The sequence below is a fragment of the Mugil cephalus genome, chromosome 4 (assembly GCF_022458985.1).
Source record: "Mugil cephalus isolate CIBA_MC_2020 chromosome 4, CIBA_Mcephalus_1.1, whole genome shotgun sequence".
NCBI lineage: Eukaryota > Metazoa > Chordata > Actinopteri > Mugiliformes > Mugilidae > Mugil > Mugil cephalus.
The window spans coordinates 30,376,430-30,399,625 of record NC_061773.1 but is presented as its reverse complement, the minus strand read 5'-3'; the positions used below and the strand labels follow the sequence as shown (position 1 = coordinate 30,399,625).

Below are 23,196 nucleotides of genomic sequence, written 5' to 3'. Positions count from 1 at the left end.
GTTTACTATTAATGTCATTCTTTATTGTTATTATTATTATTATTATTAATAATAATAACAACAATAATGATAAAATATTTATCGATCGTATTATTTTGTCGTTCATCTTTATATTTGACCGACTGAACAGATAAGCTCAGACAGCAGCTGGGAATCAGCTGGTGTTGCCCTCCTGATTTCATCTATTTTGCTTGTGGAAGCAGGGGTCGCACTCACCACACTTGCCAGTGGACTGCATGAAAGAGTGTCTGCAACAACAAAGGTTTTTCCAGGAGCATACTGTGCTACTGGGTTGAACCTCATGAGCCTTAAAGCTACATTGTTCAGACTGCGGCTATTAATAAGGGGTACCAGTGGCTTGTGGTCGGTTGTTCGCTTGTGCTCCACTCCACTGAAGTGTCTGTCAAATTTCTGACACGCCCACACGCCGGCCAGACTTTCCTTTTCAGTTTGGGCGTAGTGTGTTTCTGCTTCCGTGAGGTGTCTGGAGCAATACGCCACTGGTTTCCATTGCTCCCCGTAGAGCTGAAGGAGAACCCCCCCAAGTCCATAACTACTTGCCGACTTAGCAGTGGGCTTGCTCAGGTCATAGAAGATGAGTACTGGTGCAGTTGTCAGCATCTCCATATTATGTTCAAAGGCTGCTTGCTGTGTGTGACTCCATGTCCATGCATTTTTATTTTTCAGGGGTTCATAGAGTGGCTGTCCTACTGTTGAAAGGTTGGGGATGTATCTTCCCAGATAGTTCACCATTCCCAGTATCCTTCTCAACTTCTGCAAAGCTGCAGGTGGTGACAGCTGCCGTACAGCCTCCACTTTATCAGGATCTGGTCATACTCCTGATTGGTCAATGATGTGCCCCAGACACTGCAGCTGTCTCTGCCTGATGGAGCACTTTTTGTGATTGAGTTTCAGGTCGGCCGTTTCAATCCGCTGCATCACTTTCTCCAGGCGGCTGTCATGTTCCTCCTCTGTGGCTCCATGGACCAGGATATTATCCATGAAAACCTCTACCCCTCCCAGCCCTGCAGGGTCTCCACCATCTTCCTCTGGAAGATTTCAGGTGTGCTGGTAATTCCAAATGGTAAACACTTGAAGTTATGGTGTAATGAAGGTGATAAGTTTACAACTGTCTGGGTGCAAAGGTATCTGAAAGAAGCAGCATCGAGTGAGGAACAGACTGTGGCTTTGCTTAGCTTTCTATGATCTCTTCTGTAGCTGGCAGAATATAGCGCTCTCTTTTCACAGCTTCATTCAGCCTTTTGAGATCAACACAGATGCAGGTTTTACCTGTGCTTTTCTTTGGTACTGACACCATAGGTGCACACCAGTCAGTTGGCTGTGTCACCCTTTTACCTCTTTTACCTGTTGCAGCAAAGGGAGAGGTACACACTGTGCTGTGCAGTCAGTTTTTTTATCGACAGCAGTGAAGGTGTGTGGTGACTTGGGTCATAAAAACACAGATACAACTTTTTACTACAGCTTTTATTCATATAAAATAGTTTGTCGGAGTACAACAGCTGTTAACCCCTAAAAATACCATATTTGAGCATTTTCCTCATAATGTGACATGAAGACAAATAGGAACTTCACCTCATCCAGTTATTGATGTTATTAAAAGAAATTATTTGAGGATTCAGTGGTGAGAAATCAAACCTTTACGCAGTCACATGATGACATCTCTGACATTGGTTGTTAGGAGACGTCACTCCAGGGCTTAAACTATGACACCTGCACATGTTCCTGAATCAGACATCCAGCATTAATCCACCTGAACATTGATCTCAGTCAAACAGCCTCAATACATGAAGGTAATGTGTGAAATAAATAAAGGTTTTACTGGAACTGACATGAAACCACAGGAACATGATTTGTAAAATCATTTCATTTAATCTGAAATCCTTTGCAGTTCATATTATTTTATTAACGAAACGATTTATTAACGATGGAAATACTTGACTACTTTTGGTTTATATCTTTATATTTCATCTTAAAAACCTTGTTCCTTCTTTGGTTTCATTCTTTTCAGCTCAAACCTGTATTTGTATTTGCTGCATCAAAGCTGACGATAATATTCAGGTGGCCTATTAACACACTATTTAAAAACCGGTCTATAATTCAGTGTCAGCACTTTCTACAGAAGTAGAATCAGAGACTCAGCGAGAAGCGTCTTGATGCTACGTCATCTTAAATCCGTCATGTGATTTGGACGTCGACTCCAGAGGGTTAATAATAGTATTTACAGTCAGTGGTTAATAAACAAACCAGCACTAACACTGTTCCTGAGGCCGGTAGAGGAGCAGAGAGACGTTAATATGAGTTATAGATCAATAATAATAATAATAATAATTAGAGAGAATACACCAAAAAGTTGTCATTTTATTTGTGCAGGAAGAGAGAAGTTCAACGTGTGTGTAGAGGTTCTCAGCTTTAGGCTTTAGCTTTAAAATAAAGTTTTCACTTATCACTGAGTGTTTTCATATAAATCACTGACTCATGAGACTGGATGTTGGTGTAACATGAACCAATACGTGGTGACACTAATAACACACAACTCTCACATGGTGCATTCACTGACTTCAAGGACAAAAAACACACTCTACAACCACAGCAACAAAGTAACAGAACACAACAGAACTGAACACAAACACATGTTTATCATCACTGAGCGCTGCAGACACATAAAGTCTATATAAATATCTCATATCATTTTATTATTTTAGGTTTTTACAAACAAAATCTCCAGAAATTAACTTACATTCAAGAGGCACATTTTTTACTATTATTTATATGCAAACGTGAATATAATAATAAAAAAACAGCATCCTTTAACTTGTGGAAGCACCGAGTTAAAACAACCCTCTGATGAACAAACAGTCTCCCTCATATCTCAGACGTGGACTTTTCCTGTTTACGTTCTCTTTACTACGTACGGCTGAGTCGACCAGTTCTCATGACACCGTTAAACCTCAACACTCTGTGTTTTGTTTCCTTTTCACATGTGTGCTCTGTGTTTCTGGTTGCTCTTTTACAGAGGTGATGTCTCTGTGACATGGTCTCATTTTGTCTTATTGCAGATATAAAACTCTATGATATAAAACTCTATAATATAAAACTCACAGTATTTAATGAGGCGCACACATACAGTACAAATATTGAAAAAGGACATTTCATGTAACGAGAAAATAAAAATGTAATGCTATTCTTCAGTAAACATTTTCAGTGTTGTCATTTTTTATTTTTTTTACTTTGACATCGAGATGAATAAAAACTAAAACACATCCTCCTCATTATTAATAAATAGAGCTTAGTTCAGTCACATCAGCTGATTGTGAATTAATAACTAAAACCAGAGTGATTGTTGCTCTGTTTCTATCTGCTTTTCCTTTGGATCTAATATGAAACATGTGGAGAACGAGCACCACAGTCAGGACCTTAACTATTAATGCTTTAGGAGAAGAGACGCTCGTTAAGGTTGAGATCAGATCAGTCTGTTGGTCTCCACATTATTTTTCATATAATCCCTTAAACTTCTGTAAATCGTCTTATTACCTGAGAAGATCAACATGACTCTAAAACAACTCTCTATAGTTTATCAGTGTTTCATTTCCATTTCCCAACAGACCAGTGGAAAAACAAAAGAATGAGACACGTATATGATGAGATGTGCAACAAAGAAAGCAAAGATAACGTAAAAAAACTAAAATGATCGACCATGTGAAGCCACAAGGCTTTTTACATTGATGTGGTCAGAGAAGAATCAGTGGCAGTGGTTGAACTGACACTAAATCCCTCTTCACTATCATATATGATATAACGCCACTGGTCCAGACCAGCTTTCAGATAAAAACTAAATTCAAACAGTGCAGTAGAGGCTCAGCAGTCACACTGACATGAACCTGACCCGTATTTTCTAGTACCGCAGCACAGAGGCGCCTAGACCGAGATGCCATAACCTACTTCAACGTGTTCCATCTTCACTGATCAAAACCATCAGTTTGAATACTGTGGAGACGGAGATGGACCAATCACAGCTCTTGTCCTCTTCTCTGTGTCCTGTTCTGCAGAGACTTTAGTTATTAACTGTTTCACATTCAAGGTGGGCGGCTCAGTTTCACTCAGCCTGGTGAGAAGAGCAGAGGGAAACTCCACACAGTGTTTCTGGGATAAATGCTTGAACGTCGTAACCCCCTACACTGTAACTACAGGACTCTAAATCACCCTTAACCGTCACGTCTATGTGAGACCCAGCAGACACAGGGAGAACATAGAAAGACCCCGGCCAGACGCCAGCTTAGAACCAACAACCTTCATGCTGTGATGCTAACCACCGCTAAACGACACCAACACCCACTTAGAGCAGAAATGCAGCTACGACAGGCTAGCTATTAGCATCACGCTATCAGAGTCTTTACTCAAAACAACGATTGTGAAAAAAAACGACCATCAACCAACAATCAGACCAAACTGTCTGAAATAATCCAGCCCGTTTCAGTCTACGTCTACTGGTCGTATGACTCTACACACTCAACTAATACAGATGACTTCACCATTACAGCATCACTCAACACTGTGGATGCTTCCCCTGAACATTTGGGATCAGTACTATCGTTAGGAAAAAATACTAAAGGGACGTTTAATCAACAGAATCACTGATTAAAGTTTCTTTGACACTTTAAAAAAAATGACAATGAAAAATATGATCCTCAATTGATACTGTGTGAGAGTGAAGCTGAACAGAGATTATAAGGTTGAGGTGAGTTCTGCTGAATTATTATTTGAGTTGAGGGGCTCATTGGTCTCCTTGGTCTCCTTGGTCTCCTTGGTCTCAATGGTCTCAATGGTCTCCTTGGTCTCGTCGTCACCATCTGTCTCCTGAGTCCCTGCAGACCAGAAAACAAAAAGTTTACATTACATGAAGTTTAAATGTTTTTGCTCCTCGCATTCATTCATTCACTCATTCACTCATTCCTTCATCCATTCTCTGTAACCCCTTGTCCCGTGGAGGGTCTCTGGGGCTGCTGGAGCCTGTCTCTGACTGTGGAGTCTGGACCCTGGACAGGTCTCCAGTCTGTCTCAGGACTAACACAGAGAGACTCTCACACCTACGACCAGTTTACAATCATTGAACCCAACATGTTTTTGGAGGGGGGAGGAAGCCAGAGCACCTGGAGAGAACCCATGCAGACACAGGGAGAACATGCAGACTGCACACAGAAACAAAAGACCCATGGACTGAAACCCAGAACATTGCTGTGAAGCATCAGCGCGAACCACCAAACCACCGTATTAAAATGTTTCCACACTGTTACTAAAGTAGAGTGATGGGGAGTTTTTATTTAACTGTAGAAGTTATTACATGTCGCTAAGTCATCATACGATCTAAAGAAGCTTGGTCTCAAGACTTTGAGAGAGCAGGAGAGGTCAGAAATGAAGCAAAGACAGATTTATGCTAAGCTAAGCTAAGCTAAGCTAACCTCTTATTTCTATCTGTCCTAAAACACAGCAGCCAGAAGCAAACATGGTTCATATCAGAGAAAACAACACGACTCTGCACGTAAGAACATTACAAAGTAAATACAACAAACTGGACACGTTCATACAACTGATTTAACTCACCTCTGACACAACGTGTTCTCATCCATATAAACACAGTCAAAGGTAGAACTACAGCTGTCACCGCCATCCCAGTCACAAACCCTTCAATGGTCACTTTACTACACGTGTCCACAAACAGTTTCTCTGAAAGACATTAGACCAAATGTTTTCATGGCTCTGAGAATATAAAGGTTGAACAGGCTGATTAAAGCTGTACATGTCTAATGATTAAAGACTAGAGGGAGTCTCACCAGACACAGTGATGGTAGAAGCAGTCTCATGGTTCAGGTCCTTCTGTTGGACCACACACTGGAAGCTGGTGGTTGTGGTGGAGGTCACAGTAGTTTGGAGGGTGATGTGGTAGCGGCCGTCTCTCTCTGAGATCTCAGCCTCCTCAGCATCAAGGATGTTTCCATCACTGTCCTTCCACCGTAGCTCTGGCTTTGGAAAAGCTCCTTGAACCTCACACTTCAGCTGGACCCCAGAATCTGTCACATCTAGTATCGTGACACACGGTTTGGGAACTGAACCTGAGAACATAAATATAAATAAATCAACAGTATTTCGTTGTCATCGTCCGCGGCCTCAGCAGGGAGGTCCAGACGGCCCTCTCCCCGGCCACGTCCCCAGCTCCTCCAGAGGAACCCCGAGGTGCTCCCACACCAGACAGGTGATATAATCCCTCCTTTGAAGCGACTCCGAGGTCTCCTTCTGGTGGGACATGCCCAGAACGCCTCTTAACGGGAGGCGACTGGGAGGCATCATCACCAGATGCCTGAACCACCTCCACTAACTCCTCTAGATGAGCTCCTCCCGTGTGACTGAGCTCCTAACCCCATCTCTAAGGCTGAGCCCGGCCACCCTGCAGAGGAAACTCATTTCAGCCGCTTGTATCCGCAATTTAGTTCTTTACCCAGAGTTCATGACCACAGGTTGGAAGGCTGGAACGTAGCTTAACCTTCCGGTTTAGTTTCCTCTTTACCACAGACCAGTTAAGCACCTGCATCACTGTGGGCGTCTGTTGGTCTCCTGCTCCTTTCCACCCTCACTCGTGAAGAAGATCCAGATACCAGGCGCTCGCCCACGGGCCCAGCCCCAGGCCTGGCTCCAGGGTGGGGCTCCGGTAGCCCTCTGGGCCGGGTTCACTGTCTCCTGGTTTATCTTGTTATTCAGGGTCTTCTGAACCCTTCTTTGGCTGACCCTTCCTCTATCTGTCTTGAGAGACTCTACCTGGGGCAAAATGCCCTGGACAGCATCGCCCCTAGAGTCATTAGGGAACTCAAACTCCTCCACGATGAGGTGACGGTTCAAGGAGGAAAAAATGTGTTTGCAGTCAGAAAAAAATTCTTTTAATGAAATAAAACCTTGTCTTTTAACTCCGTCATGTGTCTCCACTTCATGTTGTGCCTTTAGAGCTGGATCGTAAAAATAAGCAATTAAACATAATTACTCACCAACAATCAGCTTCATGTTGAATGTCAGTCCATTAATACGTGGAAAGTGACAGGTGTAGTCTCCAGAGTCTGTGATCTTTGTGCTAATAATCCTGATGGAGGCGTTACCAAACTTCAGCTGATCTGGAAAATGTGAGACTCGTCCTCTGAACTGATCATCTTGACCTGGTAGACCGTTGTTATAATGATCACCAATATCGTACATGAACACCTTCTTCTTCTGTTCATCTTTCCTCCAGACAAAGAGTTTTTCTACAACACTCTCCTTGGTGCTGAGGGAACACGGTAAGATGACATCACTTCCTTCAGATACTCTGATGACCTCTGACCCTGGAAGACACAAACATAATTTAATTATTCACTTTAAACTGGTAGGAAACAAACACACACATTTACATGTCATTTAAATAAACTGTGAATCTTCACCAATGGGAGGGCTGAGTCTAAATCGTGGCTCCTTTTCAAAACAGTCGCTTAAAAGAAAAGAGGAAACCCACACGCACAGACTCACACCGAGTAGTTCAACATCCAAGTTTACTGACAAACCCTCTGGTGCCATCTAGTGGTGACACTGATCATTACATCTCAAAGCAGTATTATGTATGACAGGTCACAGAGCTTTCACTTTCAATATCCAGATTGTTTACTGACAAACCCTCTGGTGCCATCTAGTGGTGACACTGATTAACATTACATTACCTGCAGGAAAGAGACATATTCACGTCACTTGAATAAGATCTGAAACTCCAGTTTATGTGCATGGAAATGTGCATCATTAAAACCCCTCAACAAACCGAATGGAACCAAATGTCTTGATCAAAACGAGTTTCAGTTATTGACCCTTTAACTTCCTGTTTAACATATTAATTCACTTCAGTTTTAGCGTCAATAACAAACACTTTACAAACCCAGTCTGAAACTCCAGAAAAAGTCCAAGGAACACACTGAGAAGAACTTTCAGATGTAAGAATAAGGTAAAGTGCTTTATTTACTGTACAAAGAAAGTTCCCGGTCTAGTGATGATGTTCCTGAGCCACTGCCACCGAGTGCGTCAGAAAGGTCCTGAGAACCAAACCCAGGTGGACTGAGTCAGTGGAGGAGGCTCAAACTTTCTCCCAGTTCTGTTTTAAAATGTTCTGATATCATATCACCATAAACCATATCCCGCGAACATCCAACCGTGAAGCACGTGTCCCCTGCAACAAGTCTCCTGAATGAACGTTTTCATCTCTTACCTTGAGCAGTATCACTGTCATGTTCAGCTCGTAGCGTCCGAAAAAAGAGGAGCAGAGTCAGAACCCATGATGGAAAGTTAATGGATAAGAATGAATGAGAAACGGCTCCCGACATGTTTTGTCTTGTTAACGTAAATTAGGTTCAGCTACTCAACACCGACATCCGACACCTCTTCAAAATAAAAGCGACCTTCCGCTTCAGTAAATTTCAAACATTTATGTGTTCAGTCAAGAATAAAGATAAACGGTAAAATAATACCATCTATAAAGACTATAATAATAATAAAGAAGGTTGTGAATAGTGTCAATGACTCACAGTAAAGGTCCACTGGTCAGACTGAAGAGGAGAAACTCCCTCACAAAGTCCCTCAGACTTTTTTGTTGAGTTTAAAAGTAAAAGCTTTTTAACAGACCTCAGTACAGACATTAAACTTCACATCATAGAGCTCACATGAAGATTCAGACAGGTATTAAAAGGACACATCTGATCCTCTGGTGCTGGTCTCACTGACAGACTCTAAACTGAGACTGGGATTAAAGTTCAGTTTTTATTTATAACCAGTGTTGAACCTCAGAGCTTCATTAAACTAGTTCCCAGTGATCCACTTCAAACTGAGAGGACAGCAGAGAAACTACTGGTTTCACTTTATTTCTCTTGATACCAGACACACAGACACCAGAGAGACACTGGCTGCTCTTCTCCGACACAATCAACAGAATCATAAGTGAAGGTTTCACTTCTACTGAGTTACAGGTTTTAATTGTGAAATTCTATGTTGCAATTTCCGGCAAATTTACTAACGGACAAAGAAGCGGTTTGAGGAAGTGCAGAGGGAGGAAGTGCAGAGGGAGGGGCCATAGACATTAACATGTGTCTCATGTATTAATGTCTGTGGGGGACATGTCTTCTCCTGAGCGCAGAGTCTCCTCACTGGCCTCACGTATTTAAACTCACCTTCCTGGTTTCGACTCTTTACTCACACAACTAACACAACTAGAGCTGCAGCAACTGGCACAAACCCCAAACACCATCCACGCATCCACCGACCCGCACCGGACTCAAACTGTCTGAAACACATCAGCTGACAGTCACCATGACGGTTTCTTATCAAGCCGAGGAGAGCGCCACCTCCTGGTCTCCTCGCTGGTACATAGAGCTCCTCCTGGACCTCATGGCTGATGTTTCCCTCCTCATCCACAGCTCCTCCTTTAGCTCTTTAAATTTTACAGGTGGAAAATGAATCTGGCAACAAATTAAACCACATAAAAATAGTAACTATTGTATCACTTAGTTTTGTAACTCACAGATATAGATCATGAGTTCTGTGAACTAATCAAGGAACATTATCTAATTGATTATTAGAAGGTACAGATTAAACCTGAGTAAGAGAACAGAACATTCCTGTTGTGGAGCTGGAAATAATGATTAGTCTGTAAAAAGTATAATTATTTTCAATTCACTGTTTCAAATCAAAATATGTCTTTAACTTCAAAAGCATCATTAGATACGTTTCAGACCTGATGATCGTGTTCAAAAGGTCACAGCATTAATTATCATGAATAATGTGAAATAACCAGGCAAATGGCAAATTAATTTATATTCAAACAGCAAAAGAAAACAACGTCTGTATTGAATGTTTAAAGCTGAGGCTCAGATACAGTCTGTGTTGTACATGTACAAATAGTTTCAGTTCACAGGTCACATTAGGTCAAACACTAGGGCCGCACACATGCTAACCTTTCATGATCCACATAAATACATGAAGTGATGAAGTGATTACTTGAACTGTGTGTTTGTGCAGTTTCGTCCCTTTAATGGAGACTCTGGGTTTCTGCAGGAGTTCTTACACTGAATTTCAAAATGAACTCCTCTGATTCGTCACATATGTGAATAGCATGTGTTTTTCCATCTGTAGAAGTGATAACTTGCTGTCCTCTCAGTTTGAAGTGGATCACTGGGAACTAGTTCAGTGAAGCTGAGGTTCAGCGCTGGTTCTAAATAAAAACTGAACTGAACTTTAATCCCAGTCTCAGTTTAGTAGAAACACAGACTAGAGTCTATAGGATCAGAGGGAGGGTTTGATTCTCAGGTCTTTTCTGACGCTCGGCCCAGTGGCTCAGGACTATCCCACCATCCAACCATGAAGTTTATTCACACAGTAACGTGTGTAATGACAAATAAAGCACTTCACCTTATTCTTACACTTTAAAGTTAATGTGATGTTGAAAGTTAACACTGGAGAGCTTCTGTTCAGCTTCATTCTCTCACAGTATCAGTTAACCATCACACTTTTCAGTTTCATTTATTTTAAGTTCCTCCTCCTCTCTGTCCTCTTCATCCAAAATCACTTTCATTTTGTGTAAGTAAACTCACAATCTCACATATTCAAAACCAGCACAGTGTTAAAAGACATTAACAATAGAATAGAATAGAATAGAATAGAATAGAATAGAATATATATTGTTTGTATTGCAGCAGTAGAAGTGTAAAGGTCTAAACATGTATTGCACATAAGATTTTATAATAGACGGAAAGACATGATAGCAGCAAATAAAGAATGAATTTAGTTTCAAGTCTGCATTTCACATTGTATATTAGGCTTATTGTTGCATGTGAGAGTTCAGGATGGTGCCAGCTCTCGGAGAGAAAGTGTTTTTCAGTCTGTTTTTCAATGACCTAGTACACCAGTAGCGCCTCCTAGAGGGCAACAGCTCAAACAGCTGAAAACCAGGGTGTGAATTGTCCTTGATGATGGTGTGAGCTCTGCTGAGGCACCGTGTGGTGTAGATGTCGATCAGAAAGGGGAGAGGGCAGCCAACAATCCTCTGGGCTGCCTTCACTGTCCTCTGAAGCCTTGCTCCGTCTGCCTCAGTGCAGCTCCCGTACCATGTGGACATGTGCTGACAGTATGTCAGCAGGCTCTCTAAGGAGGAGAAGGCCGCCAGCACCTTCTGATCACGGCTGTTCTTCCAGAGGACTCTCAGGAAGTGGAGATGCTGCTGGGCCTTCTTGATACCAGCAGAAAAGTTTGGGTGTTCGGCAAGAGACAGAGAGATGGAATGATCTGACAATACTTGACCTCATTTTGCACAAATAAATGTTGGTGATAGAGATGTCGTCCACTCCAGATCATCGCTGCAGATCTGTCCGGTGCTGACGTGACCCCATCCTTGTGTTAGTCTGGTAGTAGAGAGGGTTTGAAGAACACTCTTACACCTCTCTCTCTCTCTATCTAACCATTTTCACAGGCCAACAACACATACAACCAAAAATAATTTTCTTCAATGAAAATTCAGCCTTTAACAGTCGTTGCAGTAGCAGCAAGTCGGCTCCACACAAGACAAACAGGTCTGTCCTTTACATTCATGAACAGACGGACGTGAATAAAGTCTCAGACACTCGGCTTCAGTATCACTGCACATTCTCATGTTAGACACTATATTGTCCAAAGTATTCACTCATCTGCCTTTACATGCATGTGAACGTAAGTCACATCCCATTCCTGATCTTACTAGTCTTTTTCTTTGTTCTGTGTTTTTACATCTTCTTGAAGTCACTTTCTCTCTCTGACTGAATATACTCGGTTTCTCACAGTGCATTTTTTTCACAGTGTATCCATGTGTGATGTGTCTCTCTTTGTTATTTCCATCCCTCTCTATCCACAGGTTGTTTAAAGTAGTGTGGTATCATGTTGTGTAGCTGTAGTTCCTTCATGTGACCACCAGAGGGCACATCTGTAGAGATACTTGTAGTTACTGATAGTGGCCACGGGAGGGCGCAAATTACATAGTTTCTCTTTTGCAGTTCATCATGTGACCACGAGAGGGAGACAAATCTCCATCATTGTCAACGCTGAGTCGTGTTTCGATCTTAGTTCTGTGTTTTCAGAGTCACAGTTAGAGATTATTTTCAGCTGGAGACCGATGAAGGTAGATTTGTTTCTTTATTGTTCAATCAAAAAATATTTCACTTCAATTAAAGAAAACATTTTCAATCAAAGAAAAAAGGTGTTTGAATGCAAAAATAAGTTTTGAGACCCCCCCCCCCAAAAAAACATTTGAATACTTTTTTTCTTTGATTTTCTTCTTCTTATTATTATTATTATTATTATTATTATTATTATCATTATTATTATTAATATTATTATTATTATTATTATTATTATTATTATTATTATTATTATTATTATGTTTGAATTTAGTTATTATTTGATTGGAAATTATTTTTTGATTGAAGCAATGTTTTTCGTGTTTGGGTCATATTGTCGGTGACGTTTGTGTCTTTATCATTCAATCCCAAAAAATATCACTTCAATCAAAAAATATATTTTCAACCAAAGAAAAATGCAAAAAATAAAACTGAGACACAAAAATGATTGAAACTACTTTTTTTGATTAATGTAATCTTTTGTGTTTGGCCACACTGTTGCATTCAAACACTTTCTGTCTTTCCTTCCATTTGTTCAAAGAGGAGTGTGTACACTCAAAGCAGTGAACACACTCCTCTAACCCTCAGCCATGGATGTAGGAGGACGTGACCCTCATCATCCCAACCTGCTTCTTTCACCACAACCACCGCATATAATAATATATAATAATATATAATATGGGTTTATGCAGGTTTGAACATGTGAGAATTAAGACTTTTTAAGACATTTTTAAGATAATTTTGGGTTAAATTTAAACTCTACACAAAGTACGGAAAACAAGAAAAATGACTTTCAAAATAACTAAATTTATTGTCATTCAACTATAAACTCAGGACCTCCCTGGGGTGGGCTCCACTAATGAGGAACAGAAACATAATGGGCCAGGGTGGAGGGGGATTTAAGACCTACAATGCAACTTATGCTCATATTTAACCCTCGGGCACGTGTTTAATTTACTACACTCTTGTGACCTTGGTGGACAAAAATGTCCACGTCCAAAAACTGCTATAAAAACTTAACTGATTAATATTTTTTCTGTATAAATCTCTTTAACCACTTCAACACTTTACAAAACTATCAAAAATTCCATCATTTTGAGGATTTTAACCCTTTTCAGGCCTGAGCCAAGTGAAGAGGAAAAAAACCCAAATGGACAAAAATGTCCCTAATGATGCCTGAAGGTTTGGACTTTAAATTGGGCCTTAAATTGAGATTATCAAGTTTTAGAGTTTATAAGAGTCAGTGGAAACCCTCATTAAATCAGGTCCGTCCAGGATTAGAAACTAGACCAACAAGCTGCACAGAATCATCATCAAGACACAAAATGTCCAGATTTCTCTGTGAAACAAAGCTTTAATGCATCAATCTGTTTGACTCTGGAAGGTCCTCAGCTATTATTACTGAATCTATGTACAGTCATGACTGTAGGTCTGTTAACTCTTAAACTTCAGACACACAGGTCTGGAGCTTTAGACGCTCTGGTGCTACTAAATGCATGTGTGCACATTTCTAATAGTTCATGAATAAAAACATGAGACACTGAGTGTAAGTTGAACTTATGGGAGAATAGAGCTAAAGTCACACTGAGCACAGTTCCTCTTTCTCTCTGTTCCAGTTTAATCTCACGGCTGCAGTGTTTTCTATGTTTGTGTTCATTCAGCTAAACTTCCTGTGACAGACTTCATCATAATTTATCTTTCGTTGTAGTATATGGTCCTCTTGTTATTCTCTTCTTGTTTCTCTTCCTGTGTTTGGGTTTGTGAAGTGTGTATAAATTTTAAGGTCATTTACCAGTTGTCGGCTCATAAAATAAGATGTAAGGAGACAAGTTTCTTTTGTTTATGAATGTATGAATGTGGGGTTCTCGGGTTAGGGTTGGGGGGGGGGGGGGAGGATGATTGTGAATCACTCAAATGTTTCTGGATCATAATCCCAATCAGAAAATAACTCATTTATCCACAATTATGTTTATGTGTCATATTTATGTGGAATACAGTGTTAAAGAGGAAACACTTTATATTGTTTTGAAGCTGATATGTTGACATATTTTCCATTATTGTCGTTATTTTAACTCAAAGGTAAAATTCTGATTCAAACTGAACATTGGAAGATTCCCTGAGCACCTGGAGTGAAAGAGACGTTTCTACTAATAAAGGTGAACAAAGACACCGGCCCTTATTGAGTAAACGTGTACCTGAACCCCACATGACTTCTTCATATGTTGTTATCATGGTGCTGAGTTTTGACACTTTTCTGATTATTTGTTGACTGAGTTTTGAATATTTGCTCTAATCTCGTTTGGTTTCCCCTTCCTTGCTCTTTCAGTGGCTCTTATTTCCTGTTGTCTCTCTCTTGTGATTAGTTCATTGATTTTTCCTACAGGTCGTCTATGTCCTCATCAGTTCCACCTGTCTCTGGTAAATAAGACTCTTGAAGTAAAATCTCTGGAGGGTGGGAGGAACCAGGGCGTGTTCATCCTGGGTCAAAGTGCTTCACCTTTCTGACTTATCCTGTTTTTATTTGTATTAAACTGATATTTTTGAACTTATCTGCTTTTTGTTCATTACTTTAAGGACATTTTCATTAAACTGATTTACATGATGTCGCCCTCTCTGGTTCCTGTGCCCTGAGTAACTATACATTTCTGCCAGAAATATTTCTTGTTGTTTCTTTTTACTGTCGACCTCTCATGTAACATGTGTCAGCTAACGGTATTTCTTCTACTCTGTTTGTATCATGATTAGAATTATCTATGTCAGACAGCTCTATGTTTATCTCCCTCCTGTCTCCTCTGGTTATTTCTGACTCTACCCGGCCGACCTCAAGGAGACGAGTGTCCTGATATGATCTGAAGGTTCTGCTCAAGAGTTCTAAAGAACGACCAGAGTCTTTATTCACTTTAATTACAACAGATTTTCCTTCATTGCTGTGAACAATTCCAGCTTTAATCTCAGTTTGGTGCAGGTCTCTAAAATAACTGAAGGGATGAGATAAATAACTGTTAATACCAAAGAGGCTTGAGGGGTGAGTCTGCTTTACATGTCCTCGGTCAGTGTCGTCACTGGATCTACAAACTGGACCGGCTGGGGCTCCACACCTCACTGAGCCACTGGCTGCTGGACTTCCTGACCGGGAGACCACAGGCAGCAACACATCCAGCACCATCACCCTGAACACGGGGCCCCCCAGGGATGTGTTTGGAGCCCCCTCCTCTTCACCCTGCTGCACAGCGATGCACAGCTCCAACCTCCTCATCAAGTTTGATACGACTGTGGTGGGTCTCATCAGCAACGGGGATGAGACGGACACAGGAGTGAGGTGAACCACCTGGACACGTGGTGACCACACAACAATCTCTCTCTGAATGTGGACAAGACAGAAGACATTGTTGTGGACTTCAGGAGAGTCACACCCAGCATGCTCCTCTGTCCATCAACGGTGCTGCTGTGGAGAGGGTGAGCAGCACCAAGTTCCTGGGTGAGCACGTCACAGAGGACGTCTCCTGGGACACCAACACAGCATCACTGGCCAAGAAGCTCAACAGCTCCTCTACTTCCTCCACAAACCGAGGAAAAGCCAGAGCCCCAGCCCCCATCCTGTGCACCTTCTACAGAGGCTCCATGGAGAACATCCTGACCAGCTGCATCACTGTTTGGTACGGAGCCTGCACCGCATCCTGGTCTAAGACCCTCCAGCGCTCAGTGAGCGCAGCTGAAAGGATCATCGGTGCGTCTCCCCCCTCCCTCCAGGACATTTATAACAACCGGCTGTAACGAAGCGCATTTCATTACCTGTTTATGTTGCACATGTGGTAAAGTTATTAATAATAGTAATAATCGCACATTGCATTTGAGTCTCGATAGCACTTTATTTACTATGGTTTGTACTTATTTGCACATCTTCAGATATTTAACGTTATTTATTGAATATGTATGAGCTTCAGGGAACCTCGTGACCGCGGTTGAGCGCGTGCCGTCGGGCAGGTGTCGGAGCGCGCACTCGGCTCCGCCTGCAAGAGGAGAGGAAAAGTTAAGCTCCGCCCAAGTTGTGCACATTATTGGAAGAGTCACGGTAAGCAGAGCAGAAGTGTTAGTGAATATGTGTGTGTGTAATATCATCAGCGGTAAATGAACAAGGCAGTGCTTTTGTGATAAATTACGTTGTTGGTGTTTAACACTTACCTGTCCAGTCAGGTGTCTGCTCCGCGGTGCGCGGCCAAAGAATTCCCCCCGGAGGACACAGCACCTTCATAAAGGTTCCGGGAGAGACCAAGTGACAGGATAGGAAGAGGGGGGATTTCAAATCATGGTGTTTATTTCTATTCATTGTATTTATATTTTAGAGGTGTATTGAGGATGAGAACAGCAGCAACAGTGAGTATTGTAAATATTATGTGTGCAGGAGACATTGAAGATGTGTCTATGGTGAGTTAGCCATGTGATAAATGTTGAAGTTTACCTGTAGAGTGGAAGAGTCCAGTGATTAATCCGGTGGCTCAGTATTTAAGGCGCCAGTTACCATCTGTCTGTGTTGCAAGTCTGACCACAAGAGACATTTCAGCCTTCGCTGTTGCTGTTATCGCTGGTACTGATTAATAACAGAGAGAAAACCAGGAAACCTGACCACTGCCTCAACTTTTCTTCAACATCATCCAGCCGCTCACGGGTCACCGAATTAATACCGGCTCACCTGCAAAGCTCTCTGCACTGTGAGTGATGCCACCCACCCGTCACACAGCTTCCTGAGTCTGATGCCTTCAGGGACTTCAGAGACTGGAGTCTGGACCAGGACCAGGACCAGCACCAGCAGACTGAGGGACAGCTTCATCCACCAGGCTGTCAGGAAACTGAACTCTCTACCTGCTCTGACTGAGTGATTGTTGACTGCAGATGTGGAGGCAGACAACATGGTGGAGACGGGGCTGCCCCAGGTTTGAACTGTCACTGAGGTTTGAACTGTGAGGAAATAGAGATGAAACTCATTAAAAAGTCTGACACACCCAGAACTATTAAAGATGACATGTAATAACCAACAGTAATAACTTTTTATCTGAGGATAAAGAGAAACTTCAGAGCCGCTTTAAACCACACCGGGTTCCGCTTTAACCGTGCGCGCCCCCGCGACGTGTGAACCGTTCTACGGTGACGAGCTTTTTCTGAAAATAAAGTTTTCTGTCTGTAAGTTATTTTTTACATGAACACCACATCCACAGAGCGGTTTGATGAGTAACTAGGCTGATTAATGAGGTCAGGTACCAGAGAGCTGGATGTTGAACTTTCCTTCATATTTTCTACTTTATAACTTTAATAAATCCCGGAGCCACATGTTTTATGTCTCATTTATCCATCGATACCAGGCTACACTTCACACACAAATACTGGAGCTGTACTCAGATACGAGGAGTATTTTAATGCTACAAGTCTTTGCATCACAGCACTGACAGATATATATTAGATATTTATATAAATGATTTTAACACCAATAATTTAACGACCATAAAAGCCTCTATAAGAAGGAACTCTTACCTCCATAACAATATATTATTCCAGCTAAAGTCAGAAGATAAAGCAGCAGAAGTTCCATGAGGGTTTTAGAAGCAGCTGCACAAAATGGAAACTGCTTTTCACTTTCGTTTATGTTTTCATTTCAAAATAAAAGCGCGTCAGCTCTGAGACGTTGAATGTGTTCAAATAATGATTTTCCAATTATTATTAGGATTAGTAATTATGATCAGATTAGATTAGATTAGATTAGATTAGATTAGATTAGATTAGATTAGAGAATGCTGTGTAAAAATATACTGTAGCAGCAGTAACCACAGTCAGGAAGAGAAAAGAAGGCACAACCCATCAGACATAATAAATCGAAGCTTACCAGAATGCAGTGCATGAAAAGGGGAGGATACGGGAGCATGTGAAAGGAGGATAGAGCCGGTAAATCTGCCGTGTGCCACAAAGGTGCTGCAAGACACACAAACACACCACATATGGCCTTGGGTCAGATTATTAACTGTTTGTGGAGAAATGGAGGAACATTTTTGAAGGACCAACATCAATTCATTTTATCAGAGTGGATTCATCAGACTGAAGTAAGAGAAACCCTCAGATATTTGATCATCACACTGAACATGTACATACAGAGCTGTTTTACAGCTTAGTGTGAGATCAGCTGAGTGAGTGTGATGAGGTTGCAGTCAATTACAGCTCTGCTGTAGCCCTGATCCAGAGGAGCATCTGAGAGAAATCTCAGGATGTTTTCTGACTGTAACTTTAAATTCTAGCTGAGAGAAGGTGGCGAGAGGTCCTTCCTGTTAAAAACTGCTGTAGCTTCACCTGAGGGAGAGAACACAAGACAAACCAGGAACCAGAGACTGGTTTTTAAATGATCTTTTAACAGTAATATATATCTATATAGTCTGTCAGGGCATTTATGAATTTATTTAGTTATTTATTTCTCATGAGTTTAAAATAAATACATCATTCACAAAGTCAGTATCTGTATTTAAAATATATAGATGAATGAAAATGAAGCATGAGGTCAAATAAATGATGTGATACCCAGAATCCCCTGGAGCCTCCTGACAGCCTGGATGATAACTAGTCTCTGGAAGCCTTGGCTCCAAACAGCTCCACCATAAGGAACTAAACAATGTTCACTGATAAGGAGAAAACTAATGCCCTAGAGAACAGTGTTCAGGAAGCAGCTTTTTACTGATGTGACTGAATCAACATTAACTCCAACTCATTAAATGTCTATTTTTGTTTTATGTTGAAAAACCAGATGGTTATTATCCATATAGATGACAACAGGAACATTAGACAACCCAGCACACACATGGAGATGTTCTAGAGCAGAGGCATCAAACATACAGCTAGTACATATAGAATTATTCCACTATTATTACTGTTCATTTACTTTGGTTGAACAATAAGAGATTAGATCGTCTGCAGGGTCAAGTGTGTGACACACAAAGTGTATGGTCACATTTTATGTCATTTTGGTTTATTTTATTTTATTTATTTATTCTGTAAGATAAAATATTTAAATCTGATCTAATGACTGTCTCTTGGTAATACTCAGTGCTTCTTTTTAACACACTGGGTGTCACTGTTTGTAAGATTTTAAATTTACCACTTGAACAGAGCAGCCAGTTTCATGAAGGCTTCACAGGATTCTACTCACTGATCAAACTTTCTGCTCTTTTCCTTCTTTCTTTTATTTTAGACGTGTTGATGCAATGATGATCAGTTAACCAGGTTCAAAACTTTAACACGAAGACAAACAGAACAGAAAAAGCAAAATAAACACATGCAAATTAATTATAAAAACAAATAAACCTTGTAAACAGTAGCAAATAAATAAGTGTTTAAATTCAGAAAATATATTTTTAAAATGAAATTTAATCTGATCTCTTGATTTTAACACAATGAATTAACAACTTTTAACAGATAAACTGTTCAAATGCATTTTAATTTTATTTAGCACAAATGATTCTTAAGTTAACTGTATTTAACATTTTCATATATTTATCCAACATCTCCCAAGCAGCTCACAAACAACGAGCTTCTGCCCAAACATGATTTCTCACCACCTCCTTCTTCCTTTTTTGACACAAACTTTCTTTGCACAACTTCCTCAGCTGCTTTCACACTGTTTCTCCCTCTGCTGCTCTGCTGAGTGACTCTGTGTGTGGACACTGATCAACCTCACCTGTTGGACACCTGGTATGTCCAGGTGTGGGAGAGACACTCAGGCTGGAGGGGCTGTGGTCCACACATCAACTCAACACTGGCAGTGGTTCAGTTCTGCCAGCAGGAGGCAGTGTCTGTTTTCTCCCCCTCTCATTCTTTGTCCTGTTTATACAGGACTCTTATCAGCAGATGGGCTCTACAGTCTGGACCTGTAACAGGTGTATGTAGCAGGAAACCTTTCCTTTGACCAAACACAGACTGGAAGATCACAACCAGACCATTTAAAATGACTGTTGGACTTGTCTCTGGTTAGAATCAAACCAAAAAAAGATTATTTGTGAGGAAACAGTCAGAAGTTTGGAGGTGAAGTTAAAAGCTGTTCTTCACATTGAAAGTGATAAAGCTGAGGAGGCTAAAAACCCGCCCTCTTTCCTTCCTCTTTACAGCTGCTGAACTGTTGATAAGGTCAAGGCAGCTACGAAGGCTCCTTCTACTCATCCTGCACAAATAACATCTCTTCAGTGTAAAAGTCTGCTCCTCTGAAAGGCTGCATGGTGGATGTAATCTGCTCTTCATGGATCCATGGTGTGTGTGAGCCTCAGTTCAGAGCTGCTGTAGATCAGGACAGTAACACTGCAGACACACTAGGCCGTTCAGTCCTTTAGTCTGTTAGAGCTGGAAATAACAACATGGACAACACCCACTGGAAGCCAGCCCTTCAAAATAAAATACTACTAATAAAATAAGATAATCCTTTATTCATCCCACAGTAGGTTTAGGATGACTAGACATGAACACTGGTCAGGAAAGATGGAATTCACTTCACCATAATCAGCCTGAACCTGAGTCCTTTCACCTTTCTGTGCTCAGTCATCGACTTTATTTCTCCCGAAATAACGGAGCTTCTGTTCTGAAGGATTTTAAGTGTTGGCTTCCCGCTGCCTGCACGTTTAGTCTAGAAAAAAAAAAGAAAAAGAAACTCTCGAAACCGAAAGTGTCCTGGATGCGTCAGTTGAGCTGTGAGGAGTGGCCTCAAGAGTCCTTATATCTGAACAAATAAACTGATGTTTCTTCTTCAGAGGAGTTGGACAGAGATGGAGCTTCTTCCTCTCGTGTGTTTCTGTCTCCTGACCTGCTCTGGAACAACGTTTGGTGTCGAAGGTGAGTTAATCAACTGTCAAGTGAGTCGTGGTTCGCAGTTTGCGCGTCCAGACGGCTTGCGCTCTTGCCTCTGTAATTACGGTAAAGGTGCCGGGGCTGAAATGGAAGAAGAAAAAGAAACGAAATGAAACAAAGCAAAGATTCAGATTTTAAAAATCAGTTTCATTGTCATGTTACCACAGTTAAAGACTTGAGGGCGTCTTGATAGTTCAGTTCCTCAGTTTCATGAACATGAGGAATTGAACTGTCATTAGTTTTCTTCAAAAATTTACAGTAAAATGACTTGATATTTTGTACAGTAATAGTGAGGATGTTGAAGAAGAAGAATCGTGTCCGTTATTGTGGTAATTTATTCAGAAAACGATATTTAAAAATCTGAAGCTTTTTTTCTTTTTTCTTTTGACCTGAACTGACAGTTATGTCGTAATTGTAGAAGTAGACGCGCAAGGGAAATCTGACCGCGGCAAACTGCGCACCTTGGCTTATTTTGTAGTTCTCTGTTAAAAATCTTCACACTGTCTGGATGGAAATGAGCGGAATGTGGATGTTTAAGATCAGCTCTTCTCTTAGTTTAGTGAGTAGGTCTGGATAACGGCAGCATCTACTGCTACTTCCGCGTTTAGCTCCAATAACGAACAAGGCTCGTTTTAAAATAAAGAGAATCATCCTCCACCATAAAATATGACGCCCTTTACTGACAGCATCCTTCTGGTTCTTTCTACTGGTTTAATCGACATGATCAGGGTTTAGATGTTTGTTATAATCTGGTCTGTTTTAACACTGGGTGGGACCGAGCTGCGTCCTCCGGATGCGCCTCTGTTTACGGGAATTAAATGCGCAACATTTATTTCAACACTTGTCTTTGTGCCCGCTATCTTACGGTGGCCGTCAAGGGCCAAACGGACGGCAACAAAACCAGTACCTCTCAGTTTGAAAAAACTGCTTCAAGTACAGAAACGATGCAAAATCACAAACTATAAACGAGACACAAAAAGAGGAAAGTGGTGCAAATGAAAAAAAACGTGCTGTAAAAACCAAAGACGGATACATCATCATGAAATGCGCTGCAAACAGAGAAACGATGCAAACAATGAAACGATCTGCAAACTAGGACAGGGCGTATCGATCTAAATATCGATACCAAGGCCAGCATCGGTAAATTACTCGTAACAGAATTCATGCGAGTGCAGCTTCTCTTCAAGTCTGTGAGTGACAGGAGCTTCTCCATCCTCACCTGTAGTAAAAGGTGGATATGGACAGAGTTTGATACTCAAATCGTAGCATCACAGCAGTATCGCACAGCTGGAACTGATGCCGTTATTGAAACAGTCACGAAACAGACTCACTTCTGTGGTGGAGAATTAATGAGCCAACATTTCCGTCTCTGTGCAGTTTTTAATATCTGTTATTACATCGTTGCTTCTGTTAATTTATTTCCCCAACCAACTACTATTACTGACTTCATTTTCCATTGGTGTTGTGTTGTTTACATTCTTATATTTATATATTATATAGCCGCGTACTTTAACAGATCGCTGAAGATCCGCTCGGTTCTAAAGGGCTTTAAAAAGGTTAAAACAAGACGCTCATGAATACTGGTAAATTCAGGTAATTCAGACACACACAATATCAGCCTGTCCTCTATTTTGCCCTTTTGTGCTGGGCTGTGCGCACACTCTCTCAGCTGACGGTTAAAACAATGATCTCTTTTCTTTATTTTAAATTATTACCCCTAAATAAACATTAAATGCATCTTCAAACCTTTTTATTCCTAAAATAAACTCTGAGAATAAAGTAGATGTTTTAGAGTTAAATCCACACTTCTACCAACTCTCTTAGTGTCATTATTGTGGTGTTGTAATGAAAGGATGAACTGCGCAGACAGACGGAGTGGAATGAACTCACGTTTAATACCGACACAAGGTTACCTCCTGGAAAGTTAGAACAGACTACAACTCCCTGAACCCAAGCACTTCCTGTCTGAGCTTTAGCACAAAACACTTTGATTTTTAGGTTAAAACCCTCCAAGGTGAAGTCACCAGTCCTGTCTGTGTTCACAGTGGATGGAGGTGAAGCTGCTCTCAACAACAGCAGCAGACAACTGAAGTTAAACAGGGTGATGTTTAAG

The 23,196-nt window shown here is 41.1% G+C and overlaps 2 protein-coding genes and 1 long non-coding RNA gene across 8 annotated transcripts in view; 1 reads left to right on the top strand and 2 right to left on the bottom strand.

Moving 5' to 3' along the window:
- LOC125006479 (butyrophilin-like protein 10) overlaps window positions 1-23,196 on the top strand; it is a 59,021-nt gene that overhangs the window by 22,113 nt on the left and 13,712 nt on the right. Inside the window, exon 1 of one of the 2 annotated variants that reach the window (XR_007112585.1) lies at window positions 20,919-21,068. The exons of the other annotated variant lie outside the window; for it this stretch is intronic. The gene's annotated coding sequence lies outside the window, so the exon portion shown is untranslated. Of the gene's footprint in view, window positions 1-20,918; window positions 21,069-23,196 lie in introns of those variants that run through there. 2 annotated transcript variants of the gene reach the window in all.
- LOC125006480 (butyrophilin-like protein 2) lies at window positions 2,360-8,494 on the bottom strand. Of its 2 annotated transcripts, none has more exons than XM_047582531.1 (5): window positions 8,288-8,494; window positions 7,053-7,382; window positions 5,850-6,128; window positions 5,620-5,742; window positions 2,360-4,883 (listed from the first exon to the last, which is right to left on the bottom strand). In XM_047582531.1, the coding sequence occupies exons 1-5, from the start codon at window positions 8,400-8,402 to the stop codon at window positions 4,744-4,746; spliced, it is 987 nt and encodes a 328-aa protein (XP_047438487.1). In that variant the 5' UTR covers window positions 8,403-8,494; the 3' UTR covers window positions 2,360-4,743. The 2 variants fall into 2 exon arrangements, with proteins under 2 accessions (XP_047438487.1, XP_047438486.1); XM_047582530.1 differs by lacking the exon at window positions 8,288-8,494 and adding an exon at window positions 7,479-7,893.
- Window positions 16,065-21,897, bottom strand: LOC125006496. 4 transcript variants are annotated; one of them, XR_007112589.1, is made up of 6 exons: window positions 21,545-21,897; window positions 19,927-21,164; window positions 18,091-18,176; window positions 16,675-17,171; window positions 16,398-16,461; window positions 16,065-16,225 (listed from the first exon to the last, which is right to left on the bottom strand). It is a non-coding gene; the product is annotated as an uncharacterized LOC125006496 (long non-coding RNA). The 4 variants fall into 4 exon arrangements; XR_007112587.1 differs by having other exon boundaries at window positions 18,091-21,164; XR_007112590.1 differs by lacking the exons at window positions 18,091-18,176; window positions 19,927-21,164; window positions 21,545-21,897 and adding exons at window positions 17,259-17,371; window positions 17,742-17,849.